This window comes from Mus caroli, chromosome 11 (assembly GCF_900094665.2).
Source record: "Mus caroli chromosome 11, CAROLI_EIJ_v1.1, whole genome shotgun sequence".
Lineage (NCBI taxonomy): Eukaryota > Metazoa > Chordata > Mammalia > Rodentia > Muridae > Mus > Mus caroli.
The window spans coordinates 115,295,664-115,308,566 of record NC_034580.1 but is presented as its reverse complement, the minus strand read 5'-3'; the positions used below and the strand labels follow the sequence as shown (position 1 = coordinate 115,308,566).

The 12,903-nt window shown below is 51.3% G+C and overlaps 1 protein-coding gene across 6 annotated transcripts in view; it reads right to left on the bottom strand.

Annotated features, from left to right (window-relative positions):
* The window catches only part of Rnf213 (ring finger protein 213), a 103,213-nt gene that overhangs the window by 77,790 nt on the left and 12,520 nt on the right, over positions 1-12,903 (bottom strand). For 4 of the 6 annotated variants that reach the window (XM_029483690.1, XM_029483686.1, XM_029483687.1 and 1 more), the window contains exons 4-11: positions 10,208-10,336; positions 6,610-7,065; positions 6,265-6,378; positions 5,517-5,686; positions 4,966-5,121; positions 4,206-4,411; positions 1,238-1,521; positions 558-817 (exon numbers count right to left, since the gene is read on the bottom strand). In XM_029483690.1, coding sequence (XP_029339550.1) covers positions 558-817; positions 1,238-1,521; positions 4,206-4,411; positions 4,966-5,121; positions 5,517-5,686; positions 6,265-6,378; positions 6,610-7,065; positions 10,208-10,336 — 1,775 coding nt within the window. The remainder of the gene's footprint in view (positions 1-557; positions 818-1,237; positions 1,522-4,205; positions 4,412-4,965; positions 5,122-5,516; positions 5,687-6,264; positions 6,379-6,609; positions 7,066-10,207; positions 10,337-12,903) is intronic. The other 2 variants (XM_021176343.2, XM_029483689.1) reach the window with 1 other exon arrangement.

Sequence of the window (12,903 nt, the reverse complement as noted above, 5' to 3'; positions counted from 1 at the left end):
ACTGGCTTCAAATTCATGGGCTCAAAGGATTCCCTCACCTCAGCCTGCCAGGTATCTGGGACTACAGACATGCAACATGCACTACCCAAAGCTCCATGACGCCCAACTCACACCCAAAGCCCAGCACTCAGCAAGCTTAGGGCAGACATCTCTTGAGTCTGAGCAGCCTGGGCTACTTACAAAAAAAAAAAAAAAGTAATGATACTGGGGCTGGAGAGAAGGCTCCACAGCTAAGAGCACTATTTCTCTTGCAGAGGATCTGGGGCTCACAGCTGTCTGTAACCATTTCCAGGAGATCCAACACCTTTTTCCAGCCACTGTGGGCACCAGGCATACACACGGTGTGCAAATGTACATGCAGTTGAATCACCCAGACACATAAGATAAGAAATAAATAGGAGCCGGGCACGCCTTTGATCCCAGAACCTGGGAGGCAGAGGCAGGCAGATTTCTGGGTTCGAGGCCAGCCTGGTCTACAGAGTGAGTTCCAGGACAGTCAGGGCTATACAGAGAAACCCTATCTCAAAAAAAAAAAAAAAAAAAGAAATAGGAAATACCTTTGACAAATGCGGAGGACAGGGCTCAGGTCGCCGTGGAGGGCTTCTGGTGAGCCAGCACTCGGAATGAGGAGATAGCACAGCGCGTCCAAGTCCTTTCTGGGTACAGTAAATCCAGCTGCTTCCACCATGAAAAGGATGCTCAGGCCCAACGTCAGCTTACTCCTCACAGGGCAGTTGGCAGGCAGAGACTCCCCACTCTTTCCTTCCAGGAATGGATCCATCTGCTTTTTCACGTGTTCCCACAGGTTCATCCAAATCTGGTCCCAGGAGGGAAGGACGTGTGAGCATGCAGGGCACACTCAGAGGTGGGGTGACTGTGCCAGGGACAGAGACACTAGAGCAGGGAGCACGCCCAGGAGCACTTGCCTCTCCCCTTCTACACCACTGAAGCACACAGGTGCTCAGTCCCAGGCCTGCAGCTCGGGAATGTGTGGAGGTGGTATCCTAGAGACAGCCACACCAAAGCATAGGAAAGGTGTAAAGAGGAGCCTGCCCTTTCTGAGAGATCAGGACAAATCCTGGAGGCAGTGCACAGAGGAAATCCCTGAGGAGGAGGGCAGAAGGTCCTCCTGCCCCAATCTGTACTCGGCCCACTCAGTGCAGGGGTCAACTAGCCTCTAGTTGGTCAAGGGACACTGTCTACTCCAGAGCTGCTGGTACCAGTGGGGAGTGGGTACCTCTTTCTCCTCATATTGCAGACTTGTCCATTTCCTTGCACGGCCATCATGAATCATGGGCTCTCGGACCACCAAGTAAAACTGCTGGAATTGAGTCATGAAACTCTGCAGGTTGATGTCACTCCAGGGCTGAAGCACGCTGAAGATACGGTCAAGCATGACCACAGCAGCCTGCTTCTTCCCTTTCACCAGTTCCTTTCTTGTGCTATCGAGGATGCGGTTCTTGGCTTGCTGGAGCAACCCAGTGGACCTCATGCAGATTATGTCATCATACTGATGCCAGTCTGAGGGGACAGAAGGATGGGTGTTGGGGTTGGCCTGGTGCTGCTAAATGCATTCAAGTGCTAAATTCTGAACTAATAGATGTGGTTGCCCCAAGAGGGAATTGGGGCACATCAGCTTTTGCTATGTAAACCTTCCTTCCCAAATTAATTGGTCAATAAAAAGTTAAAGCCTGCTGGGCGGTGGTGGTGCATGCCTTTAATCCCAGCACTTGGGAGGCAGAGGCAGGTGGATTTCTGAGTTTGAGGCCAGCCTGGTCTACAGAGTGAGTTCCAGGACAGCCAGGGCTACACAGAGAACAGAGAAACCCTGTCTGGAAAAACCAAAAAAAAAAAAGTTAAAGCCTGTGATTGAGCAGTAGAGAGAGGTGATCAGACTTCCTAGGAGGGAGATAGGAACTCTGGAAAGAAGAAAGAAGAAGGGCTTTGTCACTGGGAGATGAGGAGCTATGGGCCTGGAGGGTATGGCTAGCCGCCTAGCTTGGATGGGGCTAGGTGTCAGGTTGACTTATCTGACCTAGCTGAGTGTCTGCCCAGGTAAGGCCTCAGCTCTGAAATATTAAAAGGTCTGTGTGGCTATTTGGGGAACTAGCCAGTTAAGGAATAACTACAGCAGTATTAACTCCCAGCTTTAATTAATACATACAGAATATTTCATTCATTTTACATGAGTGAGCTCTAAATCCCTGAAACCTGGCCTCCCCTAGAAGGCAGAGTGTAAGAGAACAACAACTAGAGGCAGGACGAAGGGAAAACCCACGTGATGCGCTCACGATCAGCTAGCACAGGCATGTACCTGTGCAGCGCAAAGTCAGCAGTGGGAACCCTGGGCTGGGCTGGGCATGGAGCTCACTGGTAGAGTGGCTGCTTTAGCACATAAAAGCCCCAGATCGCCTGCACCATATACACACGGGAGGAAAGAAAGAAGCGCACCAGCAATGCCGGTGATCTTTGACTAAACGGCCAAGGCCAATCTTAAAAAAAATAAAGGCAAGGGCGCTTGCTGGCTGCTCTAGCAGAGGACTGTGGTTCGGCTCCCAGCACCCACGTGATGGCTCACAACAGCCTGCATTGTCCAGTTCTGGGGGATCTGATGCCCTCTTCTGGCTTCTGGGCACACATGTGATACAGATATACATACATGTACACGTTGGAGCCAGACCGACCCCAACCCAAGACTTTCTCAGAGGCCCCAATGAAAGGACAAAGGGAAGTTTAGTTTTGTGTCCTTGTCCAGAAGTGGGCATGGCAGAGCCAGTCCAGGGCTGAGCCAGTGGTGCCAGAGAGGTTTCAGGGGACCCAAGTCTTCAAACGGCTGTGTCTGAGGAATACTGTGTTCTCTGTGCCATCATCGTCTGACTTGGCTCTCTGCTAACCTTGGCCATGTCCCCCCCCTGTAATATATAAGCACTCACAGATGTGCGCACGCACACACACACACACACACACACACACACAAAATAAAAAATTAATCTGTCTTTCAAAAAATAAAAAAAAAAGAAACAAAAATTTAAAGATCAGCCTGGGTAACATAGTCAAATCTTGTCTTTAAAACAAAAAATATGGGAGGGCTGGATGGATGGCTCAGCTGTTAAGAGCACCGACTGCAACCCTTCCCAGCAACCATATGGTGCCTCACAGCCATCTGTAATGGGATCCCATGCCCTCTCCTAGTGTCTGAAAATAGCTACAGTTACTCATATAAAATAAATACATAGATCTTAAAAAAACATTTTTTTTAAATTATGGGATCTGTGGAGATAACTCAGTTGATAAAGGTCCCTGATGTCACTCCTAATAAATTGTCCTCTGACCTCCACAAGCATGGCCTGGCTTCTTGTGGTATAAACACACATACACAGAAACACACACACAAATAAACGTGATAAAATATTTTTAAAGTTATTTAAAATGCTGAGACCCTGAGTTCCATTGTCAGTACTGAGAAAAAGCAAAGGCTACACTGAGTAAAGCCACAGGCTGGTGAAGAGGCTCAGCAGGGACTCCACCTGTCTCCCCTGACCTCCCCCAACACACACACACAAAAACACACATGCGTGCACGCGAGCACACACACACACACACTCCACACCAAGTACTGCTTCATCACCTCAAACAATGAACTGAGTAGAAAATAACTCAAGACTCTGGCCTCTGACAGAAGGAGAAGAAAGGGATTTAGCACATGGCTGGGCGATTCCTCAAGGGTTCTGTGGCCCATGGAAGGAGGACAGACACATGGGTGTGAGGCTGAAGAGGCGTGGGCAGAAGAACACAGGGACCTTCTGAAAACCCCAGCAAAATGGAAGCGGCATAAAGACGGAGAAGCACCACATGGGAGTGAAAGGAAGTGACAAAAGACTCTTGGCCCTTCTCTGAAAGGGCACCTTCAACGCCACCTTCTGTCAGTTCTGGAAGAGTCAGATCACTGCCCCTCCTGCCCCACCCTTGGTCCCAGCCAGCGCTCCACAGAGCTCCTCCTATCAGGAGCCCTTTCCCTGCTTTCTTCACACGGGGGTGGGGTGGGGTGGGTGGGGTGGGGGGGTAAGTCAAACCAGCTTGCAAAGGCAACTTTACTCATCAAAGAGACAGAGGTGGGGCCAGGGCCAAGCAGAGGACCCAAATCCTGACTTCTGCTCCCCACGCAGCCAGGGAGTTGACCGGCTCAGGGTTCTCAGACAGCTTACCTCCATTGCCCAAGGAGGTAGAGACGACTCGCAGACAACGATTCACGTGTTCTCCTTTCTTCTGTGCCTGTTCATAGATGAACTCATATTCCACAGGATCCTTGCCACCACGGTGAATGACATACTTATAAGGGATGGGTTTGTCCAGGCTCTGTCTGGGAATGTCCATTTTGCCCTCGATGAGAGACCCCAGGTCATGCAGGTCTCTGTGGAGGAACATAATATAGCAATTTACCAGAGAACACGTCATGGAAGCCCAGCCCCAAGGCTATAGTATTTTTAAGGGCATTTCCAGCCAGAACCCAAAAAGAAATGCATGCTGGAGAAGGAAACTGAAACACTCATTTTCAAACCGGGCAATGGTGGTTCACACCTCTAATCTCAGCACTCATGAGGCAGATGCAGGCTGGCCTCAATGAGTCTGAGGCCAACCTGGTCTACAGAGTGAGTTCCAGGACAGCTACATAGAAAAACACTGTCTCAAAAATTTAAAAAAGAAACACTTATTTTCCACCAATCTTGGTGGTCCACACCTCTGATCTCAAACTCAGGAGGCTGATGAGGCAGGAGGATTATTGTGAGTTCCAGGCCAACCAGGGCAGAAGAATGAGACCGTATTTCAAATAAGCAAACCAAAACAAAAGAAAAAGAAGAAAGCGAAGAAAGCAAAGGAAGAGTGGAGTACACACAACGTTTGTCACATGACTACTGACAGATGCCCTGTGAGGGTCAGCGGCAGCTCCAAGCCCTAGATACTCACTGGGTGCAGTACATCTCACAAGCATCAGTCCAGCTTTTCTGCCCAAGTCCTTCTCCGCCTCTGACATACACTTTGTGCTCCTCCGGATTGAATCCAAAGTGACGGGAGACAATAGCGTGGAAGTACACAGTGACTGTATCCCGTGGGTTAAACGCACTGGGAAGAACAAGATGAAAACACTGGCTGCCAGGGTGCATGCACACATGCAGGCAGGCATACACACACACATACATGTGCACAAATGCAGGCACGCACACACACATGTGCACACACAGCATCGTAATTTCTCTGCTGTGGGTCAACACGCCTAAGTACATTTGCCAGCCATTCAGGCTCAGACACACTGACACAGCAAGCCACTGCTTCTCCCAGCTAGAAAGGAGGCACCACCCAGCCCCAGCATGCTAGGGACAGTGGGGGTGGAGTGGGCTAGGACAGCCGTGTGACTTGGGACTGGTGTCCCAGGAGGGCACTGACAGGAGATGCAGGCTGGGTGGGACAGGAGCTGCACGAAGCTGGCAGAACCACAACACAGGCACATTGCATCCTACCTTGTAGGCTCTGGTGCAGCAGCCTGCTGGGGTGCAGCCGCCTGCTGGGTTTTCACAGCTGCTGCAAAGTTTCTGCCCTCTCCTGGCTTCCTCTGATCTTCTGGCTGGGTGTTGCCACCTTCATTACTTTTCCTAACAGGGGTGGCCAACTTGCCTTTGAGTTTAGTTTCCTGGAACAAGCAATTAAGTCCCAGTGCTTAAGACAATATGTGTCTCACATCCGCCAGGGCCCATCCATGCTCAGAACCTGTCAGGGCCTTCTGATGTACTTACCATGACACACAGGAACCCCCCTCTCTTCAACCTTGTCCACAGCCCATCTATCCCTCATCTCTAAGAACAGGCCCACCACATCCTACCTTAGGACCTTGGTCCGTGCCATTCCCTGTTAGGGCACTTTCCAGGGTCTATGGCTCAACCCTCACTTCTGGTTCCTGCTCCCACAGTACCTCCCCAGGTCTCACCCAGCCACCCAAGCCGAGGGAGCTACCTCCTCACAGGACACCAACCAGCATACCCCCAGGACCCTCCCAGGACTGGTCCCATGTCTCCTCAGAGAACTTCTTCCTTCCTGCTTCTCTCTAGCATGGGAGCTCCATGGAGACAGGCTCTGCCTTGCACATGACATCCTCATAAACACTGGACTGTCATGACAGGTTGAGGAAGCCATGCTGACACAAGACGCAAGAGGAGCCCTGCGAGGTGGACACCTCCTTACTGGACACCTCCTAGCAAGCCAAGCCTCTACCTGGTCTCCATCCTTGGAGGCTACAGGGCTCACAGGCGAGGGTTTCTGTTTCCGAACATCCTCTCCTGTTTCTTTCCCAACTGTCTTCACCGGACTGGCCGCAGCATCAATTGGCTGGAAGAAACAGAAACCATCCAAGCCTTGAGTCATGGTGTCAATGATACAAAATGCTCTGGCTCTGGCTTCAGTAGGCACCAGCTATAGGGAAGTAACTGAGGGGGGAGCCCTGTCCTACCCTGTCCAAGGAGCAAGTCCCAGGGAGTGTGGAGACATTGGACCCACAAAACACAGACCATCCCCGTACCCCATCCCCTGCTGCCATGTTCCAGTCTGTTTCACACTCACCGGCACTTTCTTCTCTTGTCCAGATGTCTCCCCCTTAGACTCAGGTAATGGAGCCTTCTGGGAAGCATCAGTCATCTTAGGGTGGCCTTTGAAGGCAGAAAGGGCTGGGCCCCCATCTAGGGGCAGGCCCTTGTCCACTGAGGGCTTAGAGGTATTGAGGTCCTTCACTTCTGCAAGGTCACTGGGAGCAAGGTTGCTCTGAGCATGGGTGCGTTCTGCAGCCTGACCCCGGCTGCCCTCAGTGTGCACGAAGCCGTCCTCCATTGGTATATTCTCTGTGTCCACGGGATGCCCAGGCTGGCTGGCCGCACCACCCTGGTGGGCTTGGTTCTGGGACAAGGCTGAGTTGTGAGATCCAGGACTCGGAGGCATGTCCAGACTCCAGAGGCCAGAGGACGGTGCCTCTGAGGAGGAAATGGTGCCCTGTTTCTTCCTCCTCCTCTTCTCCTTTTTACTCTAAACAGAGATATTTGTTTACTCCTTAGAGTCTCCGTGACCCCGGCACTCCTCTCCAGGCTCCTGTACAAACCCTCAAGCAGGCAGAGCTGGCTGTCCAGCACGCCTTAGACCTACCCCATCCGCAGCTTCTTTTTATCACTTTTGTATCTATGGCAGTTTGGCCTGCATGTATGTCTGTACCCGAGGAAGTGGTGACCCTCCACACGGGTGCTGGGAATCAAGCCCGGGTCCTCTGCAAGAACAGTGCTCTTAACCACTGAGCCGACCTCTTTCGCTTGGGCAGAGTAGAACTGAACGAAGGGAGAGGATGGCAGAGCTGAGGAGACGTCAGGAGGCGGGGCCACCTTGCCAGAGCCTGTCTCACTCAGACTCACTCCTCATGGGACACACCTGGGGCCCCCTGTGGACATTCGCAGGCTTCCCAAACACGACACCCATGCACTACATGGCACAAAATGGCAGTGAACCAAAAGGAGGGTTGCGGTGGTTTGAATATGGTTGGCCCGGGGAGTGGCACTATTAGGAGGTGTGGCCTTGTTAGAGTAGGTATGTCACTTTGGGCGTGGCCTCGTAACCACGTGGGAGCCAGTCTTCAGATGAAGATGTAGAACTCCCAGCTCCTCCAGCCCCCATGCATGCCTGGATACTGCCATGTTCCTGCCTTGATGATAATGGACTGAACCTCTGAACCTGTGAACCAGACCCAGTTAAATGTTGTCCTTATAAGAGTCACCTTGGTTAAAGCAAATCCTAAGACAAGGGTGAAAAGCAGGTATTCCCTGGCTCGCTGAGTGACTTACCCTCACTCCCAGGCAAGGCTTCCCATCTTAGGAACTTGGCCGAAGCCTAGGAGCAGGTTGTCAAAACCCCAGGGTGGCTGATGGAGTCCCTATATCAAGTGCCTCAGGATGCCCTGAACCCCATCAGTGTGTGACAAGGCCATAGACAAACAGCTGTGGCTGGGCTCTGAGCTATACTATCTGGGAAAAAGAGACAAAGACTTGGTGTGCATCTGCTCCTGTGGTGAGGCCCAAGTGAGCCTGCCAGCAGGCTCCACAGGCACCTTACAGAGTGAGTTGTTGGCCTAAGGACCAGCAGCCAGGGCTGTGTGCCAGAAAACAGAAATAGACCTGAGATGTAGCACATCAGTAATGTTTAACTGAACGAAGAAACCAACACAGGAGGCCCTGGGTTCAGTCCCCGGGACCGTATGACCCGGGTATAGTGCCGTGTGCCTGTTATCCCAGCAGTTACAACACTTGGGAGTTAGAGACAGGGGGATTACAAGTTCAGAGTCATTCCCAGGTCCACAGTCAGTTTGGGGAGAAAGGATTTTCAGAAAATAAATTTAAGGGAGAAAGAAGTGAGAACCAGTCTGCTGACACCCACATTCTCTTTGCCCCTTGACCGACTGTCAAGTCCTGAGTCCCCGCTCCTCTTCACCCTACTTTGCCTACCTCCCACCATGTCTGAATCAGACCTTCCCTGCTTGGGTCCTGCTGGCCCCAGATGCTACTGGGACCATTTGTGGAGACGCACTCAACTCCAGATCCTCCATCTCAAGGTTGGCTCAGGGACATAAGAGTAGGAGCCAGGTAGGGAGGGTCTTTGGGCCAAGCTAGAATTGCGCTGTGCAGGATGAGCAGGACGGACATCAGGAAGACAAAGCCTGCCCTTGACTGCCTAACAGACAAGATCGTGTTGCCGCTTCTCTTTTTCCACGCAGCCCTGAACCCCTGTCTCTGCTCTGGCACCTTCACCTCAGCATTTCCTTTGAGCAAACTGACACCACCTGAGCCTTGTTCTGGCCTGGACTCCTGGCAGAGCCTCAGGGCATAAGGCCTTCTGAGATTGGTCTCCCCATTTGTGCAGAGGCCGGATCCTGTAAGATGAGCCCTGGTGCCGGGCGTGGTGGCGCACGCCTTTAATCCCAGCACTCAGGAGGCAGAGGCAGGCGGATTTCTGAGTTCGAGGCCAGCCTGGTCTACAAAGTGAGTGCCAGGACAGCCAGGGCTACACAGAGAAACCCTGTCTCGAAAAACCAAAAAAAAAAAAAAAAAAGATGAGCTCTGGTAATGGAGTGATCACTGAAGAGAAGGTGTCTGCAAGTTCGTTAACTGTCACCTAGTGGTATCCCTAGGACAAATGTTAGCCCTGAGGCAGATGGGTACAGAGAGCAGATGATGGTTGATCACCTGCCCACAGAGCAGGCCACAGACCTTCCCTAGGCACCAATTGTAGACTCTTGTGTCTTAAGAGGAGGAGAGGACACCATGCTATATATCAGCCCTACCCAAATCTCAAGTTTGAGTCAGAACAGAGTGACAGCTCCCCAATCCCACATGTCCCTGGTCTCAGCCATGTGATGCAGGGGAACACAGCTCTGCTCCCGCTCTGGAATGAGCCCTCATGGGTCACGAGCTTACGGAAGGAACACCAGTTCCTACTGCACGGCCTGGTGCTCCATCATGGGTCAGGTTCCCAACCCAATCATAGTTCATTAGGTCTGAAGGAAGCTGTTTTGTTCTGTAGAGGGCACCAGAGGCAATCTCTCACTCCCTAAGCAGAGCATGATGGGTACGTGGCTGTGGACTTGGGGGCTAAACATAGATATTGGAAGGCTAAGAGGCAGGCAACACTAGGAAATTGGAGCAGAGAGAGCCATGGAGGGACCCTTCGTCCCAGCTCCTGATCAAGCCCCACCAAAGGACTCAGCAGTGACACGGAGCAGATTCCCTTTAGCCAGTTCTAGCCGGCTGCCCAGTGGTTTGCAACCAAAAGGTCTCCAGTGTCTCAAACAATCAAATGTCACATTGGGTTTCTCTCCTGCTTACCTACGTCACTGTTCTGCCACGATGACACAAACACAAACACATGGTACGGGAAGCCCCTTGTGCACCTGGTCCCTGACCTTCAGACACCTTAGATTAGAACTGCCCCCTCCCAATCCAAGCCCAAGCTAGGACCCTGCCTGGTCAAAACTCCTCAGTCACAAGCCGAGTCCACACTGCCACACCCAGCGATGGCTCAGCTCACCAGCCTTCTTCCCTCCTATTAGGGGCAGGCACGTGGAATGCGGCAATGACACTTGGTAGCTAGCACACAGACTAGGATGGGGGTGACTGTGTTCTCAAGCTACCTGCTCAGTGTCCATGACCTCACACCCGGCTGTCTCCTCCTTCTTCCTCTTGCTGGGAGGGCACTGAGCACCTTCGGGACCACCAGCTGTGTCCTCTGAAGCATCTACAAAAACCTCTGGGTCCACTTCCTGTTGAGATATGACAACCTTCACACAAGGCAGGGTTATTCCCTGTTCCGCTCCTGCAAAACCTCCATCTTGGTGAAGGTCTAGTCGTAGCCACCTCCTTACAAGGAATGAGCCACCTCCCCAGCACCTTTGAGAGTCCATGGCCAATGGCAGGAGGTATAGGGACACTGATGGGCAAGTACTCCAATGTCTAGTGCAAGCGATACAACTTCACACCAAGCAGCTTAGCTAGTTAGGCTCATCAGCACAACGCACCTGGCCACCACTAAGGCTTCTTCTTCCCTTCCTGCAAGACACACAAACCCACTAGCCTGAGTGGAAGCAAAAAATCAGCCAAGAATTCCCCGCTAGTCACCACAGAAAAGCCAGGACGGAAGCAGGCCAACTCTTACCACCCACTGGCTCCACCAGCCAGGAAGATCCCTTGACCCCCATCACGAGCCCATCAATGGGACTGGGGTGGGGCTGCTGAGTGGCTCCCAAGCTTGGCTTCTGAGGCCATCTCTCCTGATGGCCACCTCAACACACAACACACAGTGCTGAAGCATCACGCTGCCATTACAGCCACTCTATGAAATGCACTGGCATTTCATGAAGGACCACACGGTGGTTGTCAGAACACACACAAAGGACCCCACAAGCCAATCACCAGACAGTCCATTAACATTCACATTTCCAACCCAGCCCATGCATATTTAGACATTTTTGTTAGTACTAGTACTTCTTGAAAGGTTTGTTTTTAATTATGTGTGTAATGAGTGCGGGTCACCCCAGAGGCCACAAGAGGGCGACAGATCCCATGGAGCTGGAATTACAGGTGTGAGCTGCCTCATGTAGGTGCTGGGTTCTCTGCAAGAACAGCAAGGACTAAGCAGATGCGCTTCTCCAGCCCTCTCCCTCCATTTTACAATGACCAGTTCCGCCCAGAGTGTTGTTGGCCACACCTCTGTCTAACAGATTCCCATTCTCATTACCCCAAAGGGGCAACTCCTACCAGACATGCCTCTTACCCAGACACAGGCAACACTAATCCCTCCCCCCTGAGAACGTGCACACTTCATGCTGATATACATGGACTCATGCCCTGAAGTTGTGTTGTTACACACACATTTGGGGTGGTTTGAATAAGTATGGACCAACAGACTCATGTGTTTGAATGCTTGGCCCATAAGAAGTGGCACTATTAGGAGGTGTGACCTTTTGTGTCACAGTGGGAGCAGGCTTTGAGGTCTCTTATGCTCAAGCTCTGTCCAGTATGGAATTGTATGCTGCTTTCAGATCAAGATGTGGAACTCTGGCTCCTCCAGCACCATGTCTGCCTGTGCACTGCCATGCTTCCCACCACAATGATAATGAACGGGACCTCTGAGCCTGTAAGCCTGCCCCAGTTGAATGGTTTGTTTTATAAGAGTTGCCTTGGCCAGGATGTCTCTTCATAACAATAAAACCCTAACAACTGTAGTGGATAGCCCTGGGGCTAATTACATTTGATGTTAATTCCGTTCTCCCCAGAGTGGTTCCCAACAAGGAGTGAGTCAGCACTCAGGTGTTTTCCTGTAAACCTGCTTCCCACCTTAATTTGTAAAATACAGAAGAGCTGATGATGGGGCAGATAAAAGGGAAGGTGGAGCAGAAGGGGGAGAGAGAGAAGAGGGAGAGGATGCAGAGGAGGAGGAGGAGGAGGAAGAAGAAGAAAAGAGGAGCAGAAGAACATAGCCTGGAGAAACTGCAAGTTCTAGGGGGTCTCATAAGCTGTGGAACACGGTAGTGTAGCGGTAGATCTGTCCAATCTAGGCACATAGCACGTATTCGTATTAACTGAGTTGTGTTTTCATTGCCGGGGCATATTTGGGTTAGACCTTTACCAAAACATAACTAAGACAGGCTGCACACATGATGGGCACTACATGTATGCCTTGTACCCATGGAGGCTAGGAAAGAGTGTCAAATCCCCTGGAACTGAAGTTACAGAAAGTTGTAAACCACCATGTAGGTGCTGAGATTCGAACCCAGGTCCTCTAGAAGAGCAACCAGTACACTTAACTATGGAGCTCTCTCCAGCCACCAGGCAGATTTTTGGTTTTGTTTGTTTTGTTTTATTGTTTGAGACAAATTATCAATTGATTTATAGCCCTGGCTGTCTGACCTGGGATTCACTCTGCAGAGGAGCCTGCCTTAAACTCAAGAGATCCAGCTGCCTCTGTCTCCTGTGAGCTGGGATGAAAGGTGTGCGCCACCACACACAGCTTAAGACTGCTATTTTAAAATAAAATCTGTGGTGTTTTGTACTATTATTCTTCCTCTGATTCTGAGATACAAATTGTACCTTTGGCATGGTTTTTCTATACAGTCTTTCTCAGTGACTATATACCCCAGGCTGACCTGGAACTCAAATCCTGCCTCTTCTCAAATTCTGAAATGATAGCAAGTTCCACCAGGCCCAGCTGCTGTGAGCCTGTGGTCTCATTGTAGCCTAGGCTGGCCCCAAATTCACTACTGTAGGCAAGACTGGACTTGAACTCTTGATCCTGCCTCTGCCTCCTGAGTGCTGAGGTCACAGGTAGACA